Raw genomic sequence first — 25,438 nt, forward strand, 5'->3', positions numbered from 1 at the left:
TACCTGGAAGCATGGGGAGAACATGCAAACTCAAACACAGGGCAGAAGTGGGAATTGAACCCGCAACCTCAGAGGGTTTGACAAATGTGCTATTCGCTAAGCCATGGTGCCCCCATACTTAATTTATTGAGCAGCAAATAATACAAATATTTCTCGTTTACATTTGCTTGTATTTGTATATGAGCTTTGCCTAGACTAAAAGTGCATGACTGTTTTGAGGCAGCTGCTTATAGCCAAGAAACTGCATGTGGTCACATATTGCCATCTAGTGGCCACTTTTAGCCAATGCACCCTTCTGAATCGGCACTGCTTGCTTAAAAATAAAGATCACACTTCATTAAATCCTTTATTCAATTTATTTATTAACAATCTGCAAAACATAAAAAAGTACACAGGTGAAGTTTTTCAGTTTTTACAAAATTTCCTCAGAGTCTCAGAGTCCTCCTCCTCCAGCAAAAATGAGCTCGAGTGCTGCTTGCAGGTCTCCGTCTGTAGCCTGGAGGGCTCGTAATGCCAGCTCTTCATCTCTGATGCCCATGTCTCTCAGCTGCTGCATCTGTGTCTGCCAACGGCCCTGTGGGACAGGAAGAGATGCTGCATTAAAGTCTGGGGAGGAAGAGACTGCCCAGAAATCCGGAAAAAAGGCACGACTGCTTATAGGATGCAATGTTAAGTGCTAAGAAGTAGTTTTGCAGATGTTCCTCAATAATAAATGAATAAGAAGTTGTTTTAGGTCATTGTTTCATATCTTAAATGATGCAATCGTTTATGTAGAATAAAATACTTTGGGATATCCTGTTAATCAGTTTCTGGTTTATAACAGCATGCTCATTATTTTATACTGACATCACATCCTGTTCCGTCCTTGGACCACTTCCGATAGATACTGACCACTGCAGACCGGGAATGCCCAAGAGATATATGATGTCAAGTATTCGTTTTCTCATTTTTCCATGCCCATTTCTACTGCCAGCCTTTATCTCTGAAGACTGCATGGCTATGTGCTTGATTTGTACTGGTTCAGGTGTCCACATCATTTTGAGCCTTACGGTGTATCGCTAGGATGTTTAATCATTTTCAGATTTTTTCCAAAGTATGGAAACACTAATATTAGATATTTTCAAGAACCCCAGATAGGTTTGGAATTTAGAAACCTCAATCAAAATTGCACAGCAACCACATTTCCCCCATAATAAGAATATCTGCTGTTATTCATGTACCAGGAAGTCTTCTGTGCTTAATAATAGAGCCTTTTGTTTATTAAAGTATTCTGTCTGGTGCAGCTTTGGTTGGTTTATTTTATTCTTGTTAAAAGTGTGTGTGTGTGTGTGTGTGTGAGAGAGAGAGAGAGAGAGAGAGAGAGAGAGAGAGAGATGCCTTACTGCTTTTGCAAACCAGCTGAACCAATACTATGCGTCATGTTTGTTATAATCTAGAAGTGATTCTCTTCATGCTGATGTAAAGGTCAGTGGCACAATTACTGGAATCACCACAGTGATGTACAGAGGCCTCAGCAGGAGTGTGTGTTGTGCAGACTGTGTGTGTTTGTATGTGTGTGTGTGTGTTTCACCTGCAGAGGTGTCACTCCGGAAGCCTCCAGAGCCTGCTGCAGTGCCCGACTCAGCACACTGCTAGTCAAAGGAGTCCCTGCTGCTGCTGCTGAAGATCCTCCAGAGGACATGTCCTGAAGAGGGAGGGAGGGAGGGAGGGAGGGAGGGATGGATAGATAGATAGATAGATAGATAGATAGATAGATAGATAGATAGATAGATAGATAGATAGATAGATAGATAGATAGATAGATAGATAGATAAATACCATTTAAAGTGTAGACAGAGATAGACACAGACAGACAGACAGACAGACAGATAGATGGATAGACAGATGGACAGACAGATAGATGGATAGACAGATGGACAGATAGATAGATAGATAGACGGACAGATGGACAGATAAATCGATAGATCGATAGATAGATAGATAGATAGATAGATAGATAGAAACCATTTAAAGTGAAGGTGTGTGTAAGGTAAGGTTTGGGTAGGAACATCATATTACAAATACTGATCTTTTATTTTCTCCTGATCTTTTATTTTGTCCTAATTATCCTCATAGATCAGATCGTTTGACCAAAACCTCTTGAAATTTGACTCAGTCTTCAATAATCCCCCCTGTGGTAGTCATATAGACATAAACATCAACGGTTCTTAAACTGTAACAAGACAATTTCCTTCAACTGGCCATCGATCTGACCTTCTGACTGCACTAGCTGTGGAGTTACAGTAGATAAGATAAAAATGCCAAGACCAGATAACACGTATCTATAATTGTCTAGGTTTGGTGTGCTCTGTATCCAATGTAACCTCATATTCCTGTTCTTGGCTTACTGGAGTGGAACCTGATGTTATCGTCTGCTGGATTAGTGCATAATCCTCAAGATTTTGTGTGTTCTGCTATGACGTGTGTTTGTATTAGTTAGCATTAGATCATATCAGCCTGGCTATTCTCCTCTGACCTCTGTCATCAATAATGTGCCTCAACACACAGAACTGCTGACCACTGGTTGATGAGTGGTTAAGTGGCTACTCTTAGTGATTAAGGTGCTGGACTAGTGACCAGAAGGTTGAATCCCAGGGCCACCAAACTGCCAATACTGTGCCTCTGAGCGAGGACCTTAATCCTCGAATGCACAGTTGTATAAAATGAGATAAATTGTAAGTCGCTCTGGATAAGGGTTTCTGCCAAATGTACACGCTTTTTGCATAATTGTATGTAAAGATTTGATTTTTATTGCCACATAATTAGCCGATTGGATAAGTGCTGCATGACCAGGTATTTCTAATAAAGTGGACAGTCAGTGTATATTTGTTAATGCTACAGTAACTGTTTATTCATGCATGCTGAAAGACTTACTTGGCTGCCCAGAATGGGTGTGACCGCACTGCTTTCTGGTGTATTAGCCAGAGCTAGTGCTGTAGCTAGCTCAGTCTGAGTGATAGGTCGAGGCCCTGTAGCTCCGCCGCTGCTCAGGTTGGTCGGAGGTCTCGGGCGCTGGGACGAGCCTGCGCGACTTCCCTAGTGCGAGACACAGTGTCCATAGTATAAGTATAAATTCTCACAAGAATAATGTAGTAAAATATATTCCAAGCATTTTAATACTGCATTAGCTCTAATAGTTAACGAAACACACATAACAGGGCACGATGTTATAGGAAAACAATCAATCGTGTGAATTTTTATCCATTTATGGTTGTAATTAATGCTATAAATGCTTTCTGCATCATATCAACAATTGTCTCTTTGTTAAATGATGTCAGCTTTGAGATTTCAACAGTGGTTTAGTATAAAGTACTAAAATTTCTTGCCACATTCGGGCCCTTTAGCAAAAGCCTTAACTGATCATCTATAACTTTTTCTCACTTGGAAAAGTGACCACATCATTTCAAGTCTAACCAAAAACCTTCATACAGGATGTTAATAGACTTTAGACTGTTTCTGTATATATTACAACATGCATCACAGGACAAATGAAATATATTTCCGATTTAACAGACAGCACTGTCTGTATATTCAGACAAGCACAGAGGATCTGAAGTGTTTTCTAGTTTTGTAAATATTTTATAGTCTGTTTTCATACAAGAATGTTTTCATTAAAGACAATATGATGGTAAAACATTAAATACAACTGATAACTGCGTATAAATTACTTACAGACTGGAAATCATCTTCATCGTCAGACATGCCCTCAAACAGAAATCCTCCTATCACAGACAAAAGAATAAGTAAAGCTTTGTTTGTAAATTTGTAGATGGAAAATCGTTCATAGTTTTATCCAGAGTGCTATTGAAGTCTCAAATCTGATTGGTCAGAAGGTTTTGATTTATTTTCTATAACAGTGGTTCTGTCCATCTGTCCGTCTATCTATCTACCTATCTATCTGTCCATCCGTCTATCCATCCATCCGTCTATCCATCCATCTATCTATCTATCTATCTATCTATCTATCTATCTATCTATCTATCTATCTATCTATCTGTCCATCTATCTATCTACCCGTCCATCTATCTGTCTATCTATCCATCCATCCATCCATCCATCCATCTGACATTATCATTCATTTATATCCAAATGAATTATAAATCTATGATTAAATTAGTCAATCAATTATAATATTTAATCGCGATTAATCGCATGATTGTCATGAGTTGACTCGCGATTAATCGCAACTTAATCGCACATTTTTATCCATTCTAAATGTACCTTAAATTAATACTTTTTTAGTTTTTAATACTCTAATCAACATGGGCATGGACAAATATTGAAATGTATGTTGTTTATTATTAGTGAAACCATAGTCAACATAGAGCATGAAGACTAGACATGTTTCAAAGGTCATAGATATTTTTCTTGTTCATGTCTATTAAACGTATGAAAAAAAAGAACATAGAAAACAATTACTTCTTTCTTGGCACTGAGCGATTTACTTACACAAGCCTGTTAACATTTTCAGATCACGTCTTTTAAACATGCAAAGTGTACATTTATTACTGAAACCACCTTAAATATAAAGCATAAAGAACATAGAAAAAATTCACATTACGTCTCCGTTGAAAAGAATCTAGTGTTGTCTGCCTTTGGAGAGGGGCAGGAGAGCTCTCTGTATCAGTTGTTTGTCTTGATGTTTGCCATCAAGTGATATTTTAAACTCGACGTGCTGCGGTGAGAACTTAATTCACATCCACAATAAATGCAGACTTTCGTCTTGTTGACAAAACCATCAGACATCGTTTTATATATAAAGAAGACATTTCTCTCAATTTCGGTTTGCTGCTGCATCTCCCATTTCCCAAACTACGGGCAAGGCCGAGGGTCAAACAGAAAACGTGCGCTGCGTTAATCGTGCGTTAATAAAATTAGTGCCATTAAAATGAATTTGCGTTAACGCATTAATAACATGTTAATTTTGACAGCCCTAGATTAAATATATTAAAATAAGAATCCTTATCCAAGACCAAAGAGGTCATGAGGAACATGTTCAGGTTCCTTGTGTTTCTGATGCCTCTGTTTGCAGATTTCTACAAATAACCTTTAAAAGATTCAAATAAGATATATTCTGTCTTTTTAGCATCAAAAGAAAGAGAGGGAAAGAATCGTTATCTGTTAGAACATGGGTGATGACAGGAACAAGATTCGTAGATGTTCTGAACAAACCCTAAATGTAACTGTTAACTGATAAAAAGCATGTGTAGTTCATCACTGGCCAATTATAGTATTACAGTACATTACGGTATCCCACCCACACCTCCGTCATCCGCCTCCGGCACACCCTGTTGTGTCTGTTTTTATACTCTTATACCACAGCTAATGCTACTTTCCCCCTCAGAACCCATGTGTTTAACATTAGGTCTATACAAACCTGGCATTTCACTGTATGAACTAGCAGGAGCGTTGTGGGAGGAGCTTGCATTTGATTGGCCGGGCATGCTGCTTGTCACCGAGTGGAGGATCAGAATGATGGCGTTAACCAGCGCTGGATGAGAACGGACCAAGCTGGAGGCAAAACGGAGAGCAAAAGTTTTATCGTTACAGTCTAAAGCAGCTCATCATGTTGCCTACACAAGTAAGCATTCTAATGATTCTGGTTTATTTAAAAAACTTACACATCAAGCAGATTGGGGTCTGTAAACTGCACAAACAGATCCTTATCTTGTAATACACCTGCAAAACCAGAGGCAAATATCATTTATTTGCATATATATCCAAGGGGAATAAGCTTCATTAGAGAGAGAGAGAGAGAGAGAGAGAGAGAGAGAGAGAGAGAGAGGATGGTTTCAGACTTGCCTAGTGCTATAGGGTCTGAGCTGAGCCCAGGGGAAGCCACTATAATCTGATCCAGAGACTCCTTATTGCTTAGCAGCTTAAACACCTGTGAGTCAAAGAGAAGCACTTAAAAAAAGTACATTTATTTAGAAATAAATCATAAAATGTGGAATAATCTTGTTATGTGATTAGAGCAGGGATTCTGCGTAATGATCATATACACAACTACACAGCAGCCTGGAAGGAGTCAGCTTCCCTAATGTATTTCACTATTATATTTAGTTTCATTAGTTTCAGCTAATCTATATTTTTTACTATTTTATTTAACTGTTATTATTATTATGTTTTTTTTTTGTATGAAAGGTGCTATATAAATAAATACTATTATTATCCATTTTCTCTACACATGCTCTTGGGGAACCTGGAGTCTATTCGGGGCGAAGCACAACCACACACACACTTACACACAACCATTCACACACTACGGACAATTTAGAGATGCCAATCAGCCTAAAGACATGTCTTAGGACTGAGGAAGGAAACTGGAATATCCTGAGGAAACCTCTTAAGCACGGGGAGAACATGCAAACTCCAAAGACACAGGGCAGAGGTGGGATTTGGCCCCCAACCCAAACAATTATTATTAATAGAGTGGAACCTCGGCATACGAATGCCCACACTTAGGAATTTTCGCCTTAAGATCTGAAATTTTGCGGGCAATTAACATCGGCATACATAGAATGTTTGGCATATGAACGAACCAAACCGAACGCCGGCTAAGTTGCGTGCACGTCTGGGTGTGTTTGCATCAGTAGAAAGCCAAGTGAGTTTACAAATTTCACGATTTTTTTTCAGTCACCGAAAGCTATTTCAAAAGAGTCAACCAACGATACTAATGTGTTCGAAAGCTATCGAAAGATTTTCCACGTTTTTTTTTGTTGACAGATCGGTGGCGTGGGTGGTCTGTTCTATTTTTTGCCCATGCTTGGTGGCACGACTTCCTGTGAGGAGCCTTAACATGGAATGATTGGCTTGGGTCAGTTCTTTGTAAGCAGCCCTACAGTTTACATACGCTTCGTATTGGGAATATTTTTGGGTGGCTGGAACAGATTATCTGCATTTACATTATTTCTAATGGGAAAATTTGTTTCACAATACAAATTTTCACCTTAAGAACGAATTAAATTCGTATACCGAGGTTCCACTGAATTATGAATATTATTATTGTTAGATGCAGTGGAGGGCCGTGCATTTCACACCTAGGCCTTCACTGGTGTCCTTCCTGAATTAATCCACCTCTATACCATCATTATGATGCCACCATGGGGGTCGCTAGGCCATTTTCTACTCAGCCCTCCTAAAATTCTGCGATTCTCCATAAACTGTGACGCCAACTCGAAATCTGATTGGTTAATGTAACAATTTCATTGCCGCTTATTTTAATCTATGGGTGCCTGAACTATTGATTCTGAAGGGCAGATTTCTTTCACCCTGGCAACACACAATGTCAGCCACTGGCTGAAATATGATTGGATAAATACTCTTATCATAAATATACACTACTGGAAGCAGCGCAACCGAGAGAAAAGCTATGAAATGTAAAGAATATACTATTGGGAAGAATTTAATACACATTCATGGAAAAATATATTAAATATATTAAAATGCAAGTCAGTGATTCAGATCACTGCTGTTTAGGCCAGCAGAGAAGGCCTTGCTGGCCCCGACGGCCCAACACTGATTAGATGTGATTAAATATTAACTACTTACTGCATCTCTGTATGCAGCATTGGAGTGCATGGCAGCCTGAAGTAGTCTAAACTCTCTCGCTGCAGCACTTCTGTTCACTGGTTCTGTGTGGATCAAACATAAGTAATTATTTATAAAAATAAGTAATTATATATATATATATATATATATATATATATATATATATACACATACACGATCAGGCATTACATTATGACGTGAAGTGAATAAGACTGATGATCTCATCATGGCACCTGTTAGGCAGCAAGTGAACATTTTGTCCTCAAAGTTGATGTTAGAAGCAGGAAAAATGGACAAGCATGAGGATTTGAGCGATTTTGACGAAGGGCCAAATTGTGATGGCTAGACCACTGGATCAGAGCATCTCCAAAACTGCAGCTCTTGTGGGGTGTTCCCGGTCTGCAGTGGTCAGTATCTATCAAAAGTGGTCCAAGAAAGGAACAGTGGTGAACCGGTGACAGGGTCATGGGCGGACAAGGCTCACTGATGCACGTGGGGAGCGAAGGCTAGTCCGTGTGGTCCAATCCAACAGACGAGCTACTGTTGCTCAAACTGCTGAAGAAGTTAATGCTGGTTCTGAAAGGTGTCCGACTACACAGATCATGCATGACGGGTCAGGGCTGTTTAGGCAGCAAAAGGGGGACCAACAAAATATTAGGCAGGTGGTTATAATGTTATGCCTGATCGGTGTACATACAGACATCATTAGTGCTTAAGCTGTAATAAAACTTCACCTGGACTAATATATAATGAGGAATAACTCACCAGGCTTGACCTCAGGTTCAGGCCACACTTTCTTTAAGATGTGTAACGTGGATCCTGATTTTATCCCATAGGAATCTAATGTTAAGTCATCTTTTAGTCTGCACCCACAGTGCACCAGCTCTGAAATAATTTAGAAAAAGAAACAGAAAATGAAATTAACAAAAATTAATTAACATTAACAATAAATCTCAGATTCGAGACAAGCTCAACTGCTGAAATTAGTAATGGTCATTCTAATCCCTACTTAGAAGGACATTTCAGAGAAATTCCCCAAACTGTTGAATACTGCTGGATTTATTTTTGATTTTATACTGAACATGTATATAATAAATATAGACAGTGCTGTACAAATTTTCCCACAAAGAAATAAAGTCTTATCTAAAAATATGGCATGACCTAAAAAAATAAAGAAATAAAAAAAAAACATTTTATGTTTCTTAAAAATCCACTATAATCATACAGATTAATGAGTATTACCAGGTACACTTTGTGCAGTTTTTTTTAGTTATATATGGTAGGCTTTTCTAAGTATATTGAGGTGTTAGACAAAACATTTTTTCTTGTAACATAATTTTTTGGAAAAGAAAATATTTGAAAAATATACATTTTATACATTACATAAGTTTTCACCAGATATAAGTTGTAAAACTAGCATTTACTAGATTTATATAAAGAAATTATTTTCCAAAGGTTTCTCTTGTGAGTGTTCTTTAGATAGATAGATAGATAGATAGATAGATAGATAGATAGATAGATAGATAGATAGATAGATAGATAGATGGATAGACAGATGGACAGATAGATAGATAGATAGATAGATAGATAGATAGATAGATAGATAGATAGATAGATAGATAGACCAAAAGTTTTGGGACACCCCTCCAAATCATTGAATTCAGGTGTTTCTGAGGGTTTGGGCTCGGTCCCTTAGTTCCAGTGAAAGGAACTCTTAATCCTTCAGCTTCATACCAAGACATTTTGGACAATTTCATGCCCCCAACTTTGTGGGAACAGTTTGGGGATGACCCCTTCCTGTTCCAAAATGACAAAGTGCACAAAGCAAGGTCCATAAAGACATGGATGAGCGAGTTTGGTGTGGAGGAACTTCACAGAGTCCTGACCTCAACTCATAAATCAGAGTGGAGACTGTGACCCAGGCCTTCTCATCCAACATCAGTGCCTGACCTCACAAATGCGCTTCTAGAGGAATGGTCAAAAAATTCCCATAAACACACTCCTTCAACTTTGTGGAAAGCCTTCCCAGAAGAGTTGAAGCTGTTATAGCTGCAACTACATATTACATACTTGAGAAGTTACTTGAGGGTTAATCTAACAAACCTATGAGCTCCGGATCTGGCAGTGAATCTGGTAACTGAGCTGAAACCAGCTGTTTGATGGTGGACACCATGTAGCTTCCAGGTTCAACATCCTCTGGAAAAGGCAACACTGACTTTGGCCTGTCGTGCAGCTTTAGAGACAGATGCCATAATGGATTTTCCATGTCCTTGAAAAGAAAAAGAAAAAAGCATTGAAGGTGCATTAGATAACATTGCTCCCCTACAGGTAGGAGGTGGGGTTTAGATTTGCATAATCCCCGCCCATGTTCACAAACCTCCGCCCCTTAAATCTTCGGTGTCCTGTAGAATGTCTATAAAGTAACAGGTAGTGTATCTAAACAGGTATAACAGACAGATATTAGATGCTTCTAAATGATTATCATAGGTCTAAGAAACTGTCCTTGAACTAAAGAAAACATTAACTAGGCCAACTAGAACTAGATATGTCAAATACATACAAGTGTTTTCAAGTATAATGTCAGGCTTTAATCACTAATTCAGTCAAATTATATCAAGTACAAATCAAGTACTGCAGTTATATAATGTCACTGTTTATTTAACATCTGCTAAACAAACCATTCTTACCTAAAATTATTTATCGAAAAGAAAAATTGCTCTCAGATGGTACAGCAAGCGTGTAAACAAAGACTTCTTCTTCTTCGGTTTCTTCTTCTAAGCGGTTTATCAGACTAACGGGAGAGTGCGCTATCGCCCCCTGGAGTACCCATCGAAAAAAATATGAAAGCTGTTATACGTCACGTATACACCGACCAGGCATAACATTATGACCACCTGCCTAATCTTGTGTTGGTCCCCCTTTTGCTGCTAAAACAGCCCTGACCCGTCATGCACTGTGTATTCTGACCCCTTTCTATCAGAACCAGCATTAGTTTCTTCAGCAATTTGAGCAACAGTAGCTCATCTGTTGGATCGGATCATACGGGCCAGCCTTCGCTCCCCACCTGCATCAGTGAGCCTTGGTCACTCATGACCCTGTCGCCGGTTCACCACTTTCTTTCTTGGACCACTTTTGATAGATACTGACCACTGCAGACCGGGAACACCCCACAAGAGCTGCAGTTTTGGAGATGCTCTGATCCAGTGGTCTAGCCATCACAATTTGGCCCTTCGCTCAAATCCTTACACTTGTCCATTTTTAATTCAAGATTAATTCAGTTAAATACTCCTGGGGTTTGAACACCTCTGATGTTCTCATCAGTTACCATCATCTTAAACCATTGAGCCACCACTGCCCCCCATGTAGTAGTAAGAAAAAGCACTTTCCTGACCCTCTTTGATTCCAGTCTTTTCGATTCCCTTAACACCACCATGAGGCTGCTGAGGCCACTCAGGAGCAAATGCCTCAGGATGAACTGCTTCCTGTTAAAAGTCCATTAACCAGGCTAGCCTACATGATTTATGAGCCATTAAGGCCCTTAAGACACAAAGATCTCCCTCATGACTGCAGTTATCCAAAGAGACTTCCAGTCAGTTCAGGGATAAAGGTATTGCTCAGGGGTCCAACAGAGGCAGCTTGGTTGTTTTGGGATGTATACTTCTGACCTTCCAATAAGTATCCCACTACCTTGTGTGTGTCTTGTCCTGTTTTGTTTGGTTTTGAACCTCTCCAGTGTTCAAACAGTGGGTTGTAGCTTCTGAGTTTTCACTATTTTATTCTGAGGAAGTGGTTTTGAGTCAGAATCCAAAGATCCAAATAGACTTCCAATTGACACAGGATACAACTGAGCAGTCAGTTGAGAGTTCATGGTATTGCTCAAGGGTCCAACAGAGTTAGCTTGGTCATTTTTGGGATGTATACTTATGACCTTCCAATGAGTATCCCAGTACCTTGTGTGTGTCTTGTCCTGTAATGTTAGGTTGTGAACTTCACCAATGTTCAAACAATGTTTTGGTTTCCAGCATTTATTCTGAGGAAGTGGTTTTGAGTCAGTATCCAAAGATCACTAAAGAGCCTTTAGTGTACAGTCTACAGAGCAACACTTCTTCTCAAAGACTACAATGGTTAGCCAAGGGAATACACTCTTATTCTAGGGCCAAACAGCTTGGCAGTAATGGGATTTGACCTCCCAGCACTTATGGATAATGGTGAGAGTATCTAGTTTGTGTAGTCTCAGAAGCTCCACTTATGGAGTGTCTATTCTCAGCTGTCTGGACTACCATGGATAGTGGTGATTAAATTCAGTTAGATGTTTGCAAATAGCTTCTTCCTGGTGAAGTACTTGGATCTCATGTACATTTAGTGAAGAACACTACACAAAACTACAAGGAGCCTGACTGCTTCAAAATGCTTGCTCTAGACCAGGGTGGGGATCTGACGGGGAGGTTTTGCACTCCTTACTAGCCCCTTTATAGCTGACTATTTCAGCAAGGATGGTTTTGAAGGACAGCCAATGGCTCTGGATGGTTTTATAGTTATCTTTATGGACGTAACCTGATCAGCAAGCAGACCGACCCTGATTAGAGCGTTCTTGCTGTGGACAAACAGAGTACCTGGTTATTAGAAGGGAGCAAGGTCTTCCTTGCAAGGTCTTAGCTTGGTACGTAATTTAATCCATGTAGTTAATAGAAGTCATTCAGCTCACTTGGGAGGAAGTCTGGCATGGATACGGTCTTAAATTGGAGTCATTAATACCGTAGATGTCCTGCTGTGCTGACCAATTGGCTCTGATCGGGACAGCTTGGCTCTTCCAAGGCTTTCAACAGTCTATTTTCAAATCCTGCAGATAAAAAAAATAAAACCAGACAGGATATGCTGTTAGGAGAAAATAATCAGTGACAAGTGACGCCATTGCCACATGTTCAGATCTTTTATTCTATTCTTTTACTTTTATTCCATCTCAAGCTTCCAGTACTAACAATTATTACAAAACAACATGCTAGGCTTTATTTTTTTATCCATTTCTAGTTACATTAAATGTTGGGGAACGTCAGTAAGATACTATAATGCAAGCCCATGACTTGCTTTGAATACTGTACTACTGTCAGCCCTGTTATTGTAGAGAATTAATCAAAAGCTTCCTATCAAGTGATCCAAGTGACTGTGGTAGAAAGCCAGACGCATCATTAGAAACGATGAGTCTATAAAAGACCTTCTCAACATCTACTGTTCTTACACTGACGGGTAGATAAGATGCACATGGTATGATGGTATGATATTGCACATGGTATTATATTAACGTAATTATTGTGAAATCTGGTCATTTGGTCAGCTCTGCTCCCTACAGAAAGGGGAGGAGTTATAGAGTTTGGAAATATATACAGTATATGCATTATTGAGACACATATTTATCACAACTATAAAAATAATCCACCCATAGTTTAACAGTTCCTGTAGATTTCTTTAATTTTCATTTCCTTTGTCATTCTTCTAAATTTGACTCGAGCTCATGTCTGAACTCATCAGACATGCAATCGGGAAACGTGTCAGCACTTTCTGGCTCTTCCTTGGGCAAGACTGGGTATTTTTATACATTAGTCATGGTGGAAATGACTCGGTAACATGTTTGCTGGAAAAGCGGTCACAACAGAGAGTGTGTGTGTGTGTGTGTGAGAAAGAGAGAGAGAGAGAGAGAGAGAGTGAGAGAGACAGGAAAAAACAGGAAAAGAAACTGGAACAAAGGGAAGCCAAAGGATGAATATCAGCAACCACAGCGAACACATCCAACCCCAAACCACTTTTTTTTTTCTCAAACTCCAACTTAAACCAGTTAACTCTTAACAAATCAGTCCTCCATGCACTCCATACACCAGCTTGATAAATGGAGGGTGGAGTCTGGAGTAAATTAATGGAATTTGTCTGCTTGCATTGCCTTAGATTGAGGTCTGTAAATCCTGTATTGATTGAAGTGATTTATTGGTGTTGAGTAAAGGAAACTGTAGTGAAGCGGGTCTGGCTTCGGGGCAGGGTTGCCAGATTGTGTACTTTTCTATTTAATGCCTCTGTTCCTTTTATGCCTTGGGGTATCATTTGTACATCAAAGGTGGTGCAGTGTGTAGGGCTGCTGCCTTACACCTGACATCCTGGTCTCTGTCTGTGTGGTCTTCTGCCTGGCAGCTCCATGTCCAACATTCTCCTACCACTATACTCACTCTCCCTCCTCTGAACATGTCCAAACCATCTTAATCTGGCCTCTCTAACTTTGTCCCCCAAACGTCCAACATGAGCCGTCCCTCTAATGTACTCGTTCCTAATCCTGTCCAACCGTGTCACTCCCAAAGAGACCCTCAACATCTTCAGCTGTACTACCTCCAGCTCTGACTCCTGCCTCTTCCTCAGTGACACTGTCTCTAAACCATACAGCATGGCCGGTCTCACCACTGTCTTTTACACCTTCCCCTTGATTTTTCTATCACACAGAACTCCCGAACACCTTTCTCCACCCATTCTAGCCTGCCTGCACCCTCTTCTTTACCTCTTTCCCACACTCTCCATTACTCTGGACTGTTGACCCCAAGTACTTAAACTCCTGTACCTTCTTCACCTCTTCACCCTGTAATCTTACTGTTCCACTTCCCTCCCGCGGTATCCGCAAGTTGGGGAAAGGGAAGCAGAATTCTTTGTTCTGTTCTGTGTGCGCTGTATTTCTACGCTTTTTCTGCAAGCCCTATTATGTCGCACAAACGCTCTGCACCTTTTAAGGCTTCTGGCAAGGAACATACATACATACAGTACTCACTATAAATGTGATATTACTACGAATTTACCCCAAATTCATCTTGCTATATTCTTGCAAATGTTTTCTGTGTGTGATTAAAAAGTGTGGGAGGGTCATTTACGGCTTAAACAATAAAAAAAAACATTTGGGGGTGGCGTCCATGTATCGTGGATTTTCGTTTTGGAACGTAACCCCTGCGATAAACGGGGGGACTACTGCACAACAAATCTCGATGATGTCTCGTCTATCAAATCAGAAAAGAAAGGCTGGACAAATGAATTTCTCAAAGCTTTCACAATGTTGGGTCATGAATTAATTGCTAGAAAACCTTGTGACAGCAGAGTGTTTATAAAGTTTCCTAATCAATGCAGAAACAAAGTGGAGCCAAACAAATTTGGAGACAGAATTACATTCCTTTCAAATGAACTAAGAGGTCCATGTGTTCCAGCATGACAATGCAGCTATGCACAAACAAGCTCCGTGAAGAAGTGGTGTTAAGGTTGGAATGGAAGAACTGGAGTGTCCTGCACAGAACCCTGACTCTGACTCAACCCCAATGAACACCTTCAGGGTGAACTGGAACACCGACTGCACCCCAGACCTCCTCATCATCCCAACATCAGAGCCTGACCTTACTAAATCTGGCATGGGGAAGCCCAGAGAGTATGTAACAGAATAAAATTCTCAATCTAGTGACATTCAAGCAGCCGGAAGTTGATCTGCAAAATGTCAGATAACCAACACCAAGGACGTGGAAGCGTGTTTTGGGGTACTGAAATTTTAAGGATGCAAGGTGCAGCTCTCATATAAGTGTAATGCTTCGGTGCGCACAAACTTTTGGCCATATAGAGTATATTATTATTTGAATGAATTGTTGATTTTTTTTATTCCAACAGGCTTTTCACGAAATGACTTGCCACATATTTGTGTACTGTGAATACAGACTATTTTGTGTTTTGCAGAAGGAAAACTGTCGAAAATGGGAAGCAGTTACTCAATACAGCCGCCTTTAAAGCAAAATATGCATCTCCTTTTGTCTGTGATGATGACAATAAATATAATAAATAAAATATATAATTAAATAAAATAATAAAATAGTAAATATAAATGATTGGAGAATAGCATTCTAATCAGTGACGACGCGTGGTAAAAAATCTTATAGATAAAAAATAAATCTAGCAATAGACTGACACTGAAAGTATCGATTGAGTAATGCATTATATCATGAGGTTCGAATGATTATATAAGAAAAATTATTATTATACACACACACACACACACAAAGTTAAAGTATGGGATTTAATTAAAAAAAACCCCAAAAAAAACAAAGTAAATAAACAAACAAACAAATAAATGAGTAAGTAAATAAATAAGTAAATAAACAAATAAACAAATAAGTAAATAAGTAAGTAAATAAATAAATAAATAAATAAATAAATAAATAAATAAATAAATAAATAAATAAATAAATAAATGTAGCTTGACTGGATATTACATCCTTACTCTGTCTACTTTTATTTTCCCATCCAAAGACATTTTATTAGGAAAATAAATATGATAAAATGAATACAACAAAATATCACACTCAACAGAAATCAAATCTAGAGGGTGTGTCATTACGTGTAATCATCTTCCATGACATGTCACTGATCACAGAAACCAAACCTGATCATCATGACAATGCCACTGTGAACAAGAAAAATGAGCTCCATGTAGATATGATGTGCTAAATTTGGAGTTAAAGAATTCAAGCGCCTGCACAAAATCCAGACCTTAATCCCAATGAAGACCTTTGAGATGAATTGGAACAATGACTGCACCCCAGACTTCCTCGCCTCATCCAGTATCAGTGCCTGACCTCGCTAATGCTCTTGTGGCTGAATGAAGACAAATCCCCACAACCACACCCAAAAAGCCTTTCCAGAAGAGTGGAGGTTATTATGACAGCAAAGGGGGAATAAATCTGGCATGGGATACTCAAAAAGTACATATAGGTGTGATGGTCAGGTGTCCACAAACTTTTGGCAGTGTGGCATACTTACTGTCACTGATATAGAAACCCTAGCAGTGGGAAAAGACAGAAGTCCATTCTCGAACAAGTGACATTTAAGCAGCCCCAAGTTGATGAAACACTCCTCTGAAAAATGTCAGATACTAACCAACAGGGATGTTGGTTAGTATCTAAACTGGTGGCGCTGGAATATTAAAGCAGCATACACAGGTTACTATGATGTCACAGATGAGACATAACATTATGACCACTGACAGGTGAAGTGAGTAACATTGATGATCTCCTCATCATGGCACCTGTTAGTGGGTGGGATATATTAGGCAGCAAGTGAACATTTTGTCCTGAAAGTTGATGTATTAGAAGCAGGAAAAATGGACTAGCGTAAGGATTTCAGCGAGTTTGACGAAGGGCCAAATTGTGATGGCTAGACCACTGGATCAGAGCATCTCCAAAACTGCAGCTCTTGTGGGGTGTTCCCGATCTGCAGTGGTCAGTATCTATCAAAAGTGGTCCAAGGAAGGAACTGTGGTGAACCGGCGACAGGGTCATGGGCGGCCAAGGCTCATTGATGCATGTTGGGAGCGAAGGCTGGCCCGTGTGGTCTGATCCAACAGACAAGCTACTGTTGCTCAAACTGCTGAAGAAGTTGATGCTGGTTCTGATAGAAAGGTGTCATGACGGGTCAGGGCTTTTTTGGCAGCAAAAGTAGGACCAACACCATATTAGGCTGGTGGTCATAATGTTTTACCTGGTAGTCTAGCACAGAGCTACTAAAATTATTAAATCACTAAGTTTTGATTATACAGTTATAACTATACTATGAAAGGTCGTTGTATATGAATGCGCTTGTTCTAATACTTTTTCAGTCTTCCTGAATCCTTTACTGCAAAAATTCCAAAATGACCGACTCAATATTGATTCCCTCAAGCAATACATAACTTTAAAAAAGAGAAATATCACATGGGAAGGTGTATATCCACATAACCAATGCTGTTTTCCCATGATAATGAGGTGCTACTCAGGTATAATCCATATATATTCTAGAGAGCATGACTGTAGGACACAAGACTAGTACAAAAAATGTGGGGAAGTAAATTGCACAGGGGTATTGGGGATTCAATTCCTGCCTCCACCCAGTGTGCATGGAGCTTTCAAGTTTTCGCTATGCTTTGAGCGTTTCCTCTAGGAACTCCAGTTTCTTCCCCCACCCCAAGGACATGCCTTGGGGGATGTGGTAGCTTAATGTGTGAGTTTGAATCCCAGGTCCACCAAGCTGCCACTGCTGGGCCCCTGAGCAAGACCCTTAACCCTGAGTTCTATAAAAATGAGACAAATTGTAAGATAAGGGTGTCTGAGAAGTACCAGCAATGTAAAGGTAAATTTTTAGGATTTTTGACGTCTTTAAATAGGCTTCAGGACGAATAAGTGTTACAGAACGACTCCAGGCTCCAGGTTGGAGAAGTGGTATAAAAAATAAATAGTTGCATGGCAAAAAACTGTAATTGTTTTCCAGAAACTATCAAATTAAAGCTTTTGATATACTTTTGCACAACACTAAGAAAGAAAAAGTAATTCACTTGGATTTCAGGGACACTTTTTGAGCCTGTAGTGGGTGAATCCAACCTGGCAACAGTAAGCAATCTGGCAACCCTCCTTCAGATCTGTTGTATTGTGAATGACAAAGCGAGCGAATGAACTGGGAGCGGTTGTGTATTTTTTTTCCCTCCTCCTCTGATTAAACCCTTAATAAAGCGTATGTTAAGACTTAAAGTCAGAAACGACACGGTTTTGTTTGGGTAAAGGACTAGAAACGTCTTTCAGCTTGGGCTGGAACAAAAATAAAAAGGTATGAGCCATAAGTAAGCTAGCTAACTCTAATGTTTATCCAGCCCTTCTTTACCAGACTGGATTCCGTTTGCGGTAAGCAAACTACTTTCTAAATGTTTGTTACATGTTTTTTTCCACTCTTTATCTATCGCTTAAAGGTTTCAAAGCATGAATATATTGGAAAATGTTTGTTATTTTGCTTTATGCGCCTGTGATTAGCACAAACAGCTGCGCGCAGCAGCTGGAAACTGCTGGGGGAAAAAGAGATTAACGTCCGGGAAAGAAAGAATGAATCGCTGCTTTTTTACATTGTAGCCAGTTTCCTACAGTTTTGCTTGAACGCCATAGAAATTGTTCTTTTTATTCATTTATTTTGCTCACATAGAGACCAAATGACCATTTTAAGATGTTTAAGGCGATTTTTCGGGGCGCCACTCCTAAGAGTTTGAGCCACAGCTTTGCCAAGATTATAATAACTCTTGCAGGGATACAGGAATACATCAGCATAGAAATGAAGGCACTGGAATTTTAGAATTCTATTCAGAACTTTCTTTCAGCCATGCCCCGAAGAGAAGATTTGGGGTTTAAAATAAATCCGTCTCCTGTTTCTGTGCTGGATAAAACTAAATTGGGACAATAATTATCCTGGGGATTCCCACAACTGTGATGTCAGCTGTTATGTTCCACTGATATTTACATTCACATATATTTATATTATATTTGTTTTTGAACAATCTGTGCGCATGTACTAAATCTACACACTAACAAGTTTGGTGAAGTTATTTCTTTAAAAAAAACCTTAAAGACATCTATTGTAAGATGAAACAAATAGTGCACTATATTGGCAAAAGTTTTGGGATGTCTGCCTTGACATGCACATAGAGTTGACCCACCCTTTGCAGCTTTAACTCATCTGGGAAGACTTTCCACAAGGTTTAGGAGTTTGTTTATGGGAATTTTTTGACCATTCCTCTAGAAATGCATTCGTGAGGTCAGGCACTGATGTTGGAGGAGAAGGTCTGGCTCACAGTCTCCGCTCTAATTCATCCCTAAGGTGTTCTATTGAGTTGAGGTCAGGACTCCACACCAAACTCACTCATCCATGACTTTATGAACCTTGCTTTGTGCACTGTTGTGCAGTCAGTCATGTTGGAACAGGAAGGGGTCATCCCCAAACTGCTCCCACAAATTGTCCAAAATGTCTTGGTATGCTGAAGCATTAAGAGTTTCTTTCACTGGAACTAAAGGGGCAAAGCCCAACCCCTGAAAAACAACACCTGAATTCAATAATTTGGAGGGGTGTCCCAAAACTTTTGGCAATATAGTATTTTCAAGTTTAACTGTCTTGAAATATACATTAGTGCCATGGCAGTGATACCCCAGCATCGCCACTTTTGGGCTCTTGAACAAAGCCCTTACCTCTACCTGGTCCAGGGTGCTGTAGAATGGCTGACACTGTGCTTTGACCCCAGCGTCCTAACAAGCTGGGATATGGAAAAAACAAAACAAAGAAAATAAACAAAACTGTGCTGTAAGGTATATATGACAAATAAAGGCCTCTTCTTCTACAATGGGGTCCAAAAGATAAACAGAAAGTTTTAGAAATTAAACAGTAAGTCAGTATTTTATATTCAATTTAATATTCAAGAATCTGCAGCTAGATCTCTGTGTAAAAAATCTAACCATATCTGTCATATTGACCTAAACTGCTTTGTACAAAAGATCAGATGTCCCTCAAGCCTCGTCTCTTCTACCGAAACACGTGTTCAGACGAAATCCTCATGGATTTGATCTAAAATTGATAAAGTCTGTGTCAGCTTGAGCGCACAGTCATTAAAGATACTAAGAAATTCTGAAAGTCATGTGAATATTTCACTCAATTTCTTGTCAGTGGTAGAATTTGCAATGAAAATTGTTGTATTAAATTAGAAAAGAATGCAAAATGAAAGTATTTCTACCAACACTCCACTGTAAATTAATTTTAAAAAATATAATATAATATTTTCTTTCATAAGAATATAATCATATAAATAGTTCAGAGGTATTATTGTGCATTAAAGTCCATTCAGCATCACATGCTTGACACATCCTTTCCCACAAGCCATCCAAGTCATTAGAAGTTAAAAATAAATAAATAAATAAAAGCATTTTAGCTCCACATTCACTCGACCCTGATCGCTTAAACACATTCACCCATATGAAATCTTTGTAATCTCACGTGCTAGGATAGGACGTTCTTGCTGAGGTACAAAGTGTACCTAAGAAAAATGTGTGTGGAGCTAGAAATACTGATATATTCTAGACAGAGAAATACTGCTAAAATAGAAATAGTGTTGGATAAAGGGAATCGGTTATGATTAGTGGTTAAGGTGTTGGACTAAGATTGTGAGTTTGAATCCCAGGGCCACTAAACTGCCTTCTGGGCCCCTGAGCAAGGCCCTTAAATTTCTCAGACCTCCTGATTGTTTAGCAGCAGTTTGATTCCTGGGCAGGGCGCTAACCCAGCCACTGAGGAGTTAACGCTCAGTGCTGGTCCCAAGCTGAAGGTTAAATGGGAGGGTTTATATATATATATATATAAAACAAAAAAAATCTAATAAATTGTAAGTCGCTCTGGATAAGGGCATCTGCTAAATGCCAGAAATGTAAATAAAATGGCTCTTCTACCAGAAAGCAAAGATATGATTTAATTTGTTTGTTTGTTTGTTTATTTATTCATTTATTAGATTTCAGTGGACCAGAATGCACCATCATTTTGCCACACATCATCACATATTCTGATGTTTAACACTAAATAAACAAAGGATTATTTTCCTGTAAAGACATGTCAGGAAATGATCGATTCCTTTAATATAACAGTAATTTGCCAACTATTACAGTTTAATTAACGCTTCATAATTGTCAGAGGCAGGGTGTGTGGGCTATAAATAATCTAAAAAGAACAAGCTATGGACAAAAGTGTGGCAAAAACAGGGGTACAAGGGCTCGGGAAGGCAAAGACAGGTTCGAGAACAGGCCGTGGTTTAAAATGTGGCAAAAACAAGGCTGCATTCATTGGACAAGTCTCTGTAATGTCACAGACATGAGGGAACGGAGAGTATGCTTGACATGTAGGAGGGTTCAAATAAACAAACTAATCACAGGGCAAAAATAAAGAAAAGAGGTTCAGGCAATAAGGACATATAAGGGAAGCAAGCAGCCTGGCTACAATGAAGAACAGAAGCAGATGTGAGCGCCGCTCTTGACGCTCGGCCCTGGCGGGAGTTTTGTAACGATAATACTTTCCATTTATTTATAATTTAGTTGGTGAACATTTACAGAGGAGTTAGCACCTGTTATCACTTATGTTCGAGCAACTCTTTTTCTCTCTCTTGAGGTTCATAAGCCATTAATAATAAGCCAACAACTCATCACCTTCCATAAAATGCTACATAAACATCTCCTTAGCTTCTACTAAGCTTCTCCATATCAATTATAATGCAGTTTGGCTTTGTTATATAACCAAACATTTATTTATTTATTTATTTATTTATTTATTTATTTATTTATTTATTTATTTAATGTTCCGATTCCATTCTGACTTTAAGAGGTTAAGGCTGTAAATTCTCTCATCACTGAAATCCCAAGACTCAAGACTCTGCATTGTCTAGATCTGGTTTGAATTTCGCCGTGCAACTCAAAAGACTTGGACAGGAAATGGACAACCGAAGCACATCCAGCTTGGTCTGGACTCAAGCTCTAATAAATAGCTGTACAGGATAGATCAAAACGGTCTGGAAAACTAATTATGGTTAATTGGGACGGTTCCTATAGTTTGTGTAGTTTTTCAAAGGACGGATATTCGCAGCTGATTGGCTGACCTGGGCGACATATTGCTTGCACTGCATTGCATCTAACTGGATCTGTTTTATATGCCAGACAAGGTCTAGACAAAGTCTTAAAACTAGCAGGGGACGCCCGACACTCACACACACCCACACACACACATTGTTAGTCACTCACAGCCAATTTAATTAGCTCAGCCTTTCTCTCAGAGAGGATAGTGGATTTGTGTTAGTGTAGTATTGGTGTAATAGGAAATACTTCAATATAAGCACATACACACACACACACACACACACAAACAAGGACAGAGAGAGAGAGAGAGAGAGAGAGAGAGATTTAACACCCTGGACAGCTGGGCTTTTTGGCGATTACAATTAAGAAGGATGCAATTTTTCACATACTGATTTATTACATTGCAGTAAGATCTTAAGGACAGTCGTTTAGCTGCAGGATCCGCTTTATGTCAAGTCTGTGAACTGTTCTATAGCCGTGTATATAAGGCACACTGGTACACTTTTTTTTTTTTTTTTACCATGTAGAAATATGATGGAGCTTTTTAGAGTTTCTAGTCTTTGTGTCTTGTATCACGTCAGGATTGGGCCTGGTTGATGGGTCTGGGGTGTGGTTTTGAGGCATAAGCCAACATGATAAAGACTATCCTGTATACAAGAATTAACACAATACTAGAAATGAATAAGGTTTTTCTTCTCTGGGCTGGATATAATATGTGTATAATATATGGAATATAGCATGAGGTTGGCTGTTAGAGGAAAGTAATCAAGGTGTTGGTGTGATGTGGAATGCGAAGCCGTGTTGAGATTATTTAACTATGAAAATAACCCCAGCTACAGTATACCACAGCAATTTGAAAGAACTGTCCACATTTTTTAACCATTTCTGGTTATAGTTGCTGTTGTGAAGCATAAGAAAGTTAGTTTCTATTGTTACAGCATCTGGCAGAGCCCTTATCCAGAGCGACTTACAATTTATCTCATTTTATACATCGGTTAAGGGGTTAAGGGTTAAGGGCCTTGCTCAGGGGCCCAGCAGGGGCAGCTTGGTGGACTGAGATTCGAACTTCTGAGTAGTAACCCAACACCTTAACCACTAAGCTCCTACATGCCTCTTTTATTTATCTTTTTCTTGATCGTACCAATACAGTACAACTTGTCATATCTTTCTGATAAATGCTGCTTCACTATATTAACAGTTACATATTATTTTTTAAAGAACTCTCTATCTATCTATCTATCTATCTATCTATCTATCTATCTATCTATCTATCTATCTATCTATCTATCTGTCTGTCTGTCTACACTACACTAATACCAAAATGCTGAAGCATTAAGAGTTCCTTTCACTGGCACTAAGGGGCCCAGTTTGGAGGGGTGTCCTAAAACTTTTGCCAATATAGTCTATCTATCTATCTATCTATCTATCTATCTATCTATCTATCTATCTATCTATCTATCTATCTATCTATCTATCTGTCTATCTGTCTGTCTGTCTGTCTGTCTGTCTGTCTGTCTATCTACACTACGCTAATACCAAAATGCTGAAGCATTAAGAGTTCCTTTCACTGGCACTAAGGGACCCAGTTTGGAGGGGTGTCCTAAAACTTTTGCCAATATAGTCTATCTATCTATCTATCTATCTATCTATCTATCTATCTATCTATCTATCTATCTATCTATCTATCTGTCTGTCTGTCTGTCTGTCTGTCTGTCTGTCTATCTACACTACGCTAATACCAAAATGCTGAAGCATTAAGAGTTCCTTTCACTGGCACTAAGGGGCCCAGTTTGGAGGGGTGTCCTAAAACTTTTGCCAATATAGTCTATCTATCTATCTATCTATCTATCTATCTATCTATCTATCTATCTATCTATCTATCTATCTATCTATCTATCTATCTATCTGTCTGTCTGTCTGTCTGTCTGTCTGTCTGTCTGTCTGTCTGTCTGTCTGTCTGTCTGTCTATCTACACTACACTAATACCAAAATGCTGAAGCATTAAGAGTTCCTTTCACTGGCACTAAGGGGCCCAGTTTGGAGGGGTGTCCTAAAACTTTTGCCAATATAGTCTATCTATCTATCTATCTATCTATCTATCTATCTATCTATCTATCTATCTATCTATCTATCTATCTATCTATCTATCTATCTATCTGGCAATACTATAAGCCTCAGCAATGGCGCAATTTCCCTATTCGGTCCGCATTATCTATCCCAGATTTTTTTCAGTATAGAAAAAAATATTTACAGCCTTCCTCCTGATGAACTAATCCCATCCGAATATCGCTACAGCACATAAATCTGTAGCGCATCCTAGTGAATAAACTGTTGCACAAACGTATTTGAGCGAGCACTTTAATATAAACCATTTGAATTACACCTCGCACCGTTGTCAGAGAAAAACGAATCGATACCTCCTGACCAATCAGATTCAAGAACTGCACTTACTGCATCAGATTACTACGCCGTACATTAGGTAAATAGGGAGATTTTGTTGATGGAGGGAGCCTTTATTTTGCTGTGCTCGGGATTTGGCTCCTGTGGTCCAAGCCGTCACCCTGCTGCGATGTGATGGGAAACAGTGACATCATTTTTATTCAGCTCTTTCATTCAATCTGTTTTATTAATTAACTAGTAAGATCTGTAGAAGAAGGAATGCTCCATGCATCCATGCTTCTCCTGAGCTGTTTCAGGAGCACAGTAGCTGGATTCGTTGTTTTTGTAAGTTCGGACTGATGTTTATTTCAGTCAAGAAAAAGTGCTGTGTAATCTTGGGGAAAATGACATCAGTTTACTTTTTTTTTCCACTAATGGTTGAGGTCAGGCTATGACTCAGAACGCCTTGATTCTTGACCATGGGTGATAGAAGGAAAGAAAAAAAGGAAAAAAAAAAGAGAAAATAAATAAATAAATAAAAGGAGTGGATAATGGATGGAATAAAGAACGGATAATGAATGGATAGAAATGAGGCAGAAACCAATCCAAGCTCCCTCAGTTTCTCAGAGAAATAAAGGTAGTCAAAAATAAATAAAATAAAATATAGTAAAATAGACACATAATAAGAATGGAATAAATAAAGTATGAAATGTTTATATATAGAACATAAAAAATGTTTTTTTTATTTTTTATAAAATACTGTTTTTTAATATAACATGCTTTATAATTATATTATTTATGTGGTTTATAACGTGTTTACAAAACAAATAAACAAATATATATATATGAATAGTAAAAAATAAACTGTGTAAAATAAAAAAAACAAAACAAAAAAAATATTGTAATGTTCTGCAAATAAATTATATTATACAAAGAAATATAATGAAATTATAGTTTATACATTTGTAAATTAAGTAATATATTTAATAATAATAATAATAATATTAATATATAAT

The 25,438-nt window shown here is 38.7% G+C and overlaps 2 protein-coding genes across 4 annotated transcripts in view; one reads left to right on the forward strand and one right to left on the reverse strand.

Moving 5' to 3' along the window:
- Positions 1–342: 342 nt before the first annotated feature.
- Positions 343–10,375, reverse strand: ubl7b (ubiquitin-like 7b (bone marrow stromal cell-derived)). 2 transcript variants are annotated; one of them, XM_058388577.1, is made up of 12 exons: positions 10,278–10,373; positions 9,968–10,026; positions 9,694–9,859; positions 8,356–8,475; positions 7,591–7,673; positions 5,842–5,926; positions 5,661–5,718; positions 5,417–5,550; positions 3,712–3,761; positions 2,914–3,075; positions 1,571–1,684; positions 343–574 (listed from the first exon to the last, which is right to left on the reverse strand). In XM_058388577.1, the coding sequence occupies exons 3-12, from the start codon at positions 9,854–9,856 to the stop codon at positions 434–436; spliced, it is 1,110 nt and encodes a 369-aa protein (XP_058244560.1). In that variant the 5' UTR covers positions 9,857–9,859; positions 9,968–10,026; positions 10,278–10,373; the 3' UTR covers positions 343–433. The 2 variants fall into 2 exon arrangements, with proteins under 2 accessions (XP_058244560.1, XP_058244561.1); XM_058388578.1 differs by lacking the exon at positions 9,968–10,026 and having other exon boundaries at positions 10,278–10,375.
- Positions 10,376–18,039: 7,664 nt separating this feature from the next.
- cd276 (CD276 molecule) overlaps positions 18,040–25,438 on the forward strand; it is a 111,195-nt gene continuing 103,796 nt past the window's right edge. The window contains exon 1 of one of the 2 annotated variants that reach the window (XM_058388124.1): positions 18,040–18,299. The gene's annotated coding sequence lies outside the window, so the exon portion shown is untranslated. The remainder of the gene's footprint in view (positions 18,300–25,438) is intronic. The other variant, XM_058388125.1, reaches the window with a different exon arrangement.

This window comes from Hemibagrus wyckioides, linkage group LG04 (genome assembly GCF_019097595.1).
Source record: "Hemibagrus wyckioides isolate EC202008001 linkage group LG04, SWU_Hwy_1.0, whole genome shotgun sequence".
NCBI lineage: Eukaryota > Metazoa > Chordata > Actinopteri > Siluriformes > Bagridae > Hemibagrus > Hemibagrus wyckioides.

Coding starts and splice junctions, on each gene's coding strand:
- ubl7b (XM_058388578.1), bottom strand. CDS start 9,856: ATGGAAAATCCATTATGGCATCTGTCTCTAAAGCTGCACGACAGGCCA. Junction 5,927..7,590: donor ATGCTGCATACAGAGATGCA/GTAAGTAGTTAA, acceptor TTTGACTCACAG/GTGTTTAAGCTGCTAAGCAA. Junction 1,685..2,913: donor CACCCATTCTGGGCAGCCAA/GTAAGTCTTTCA, acceptor CTCCCTCTTCAG/GACATGTCCTCTGGAGGATC.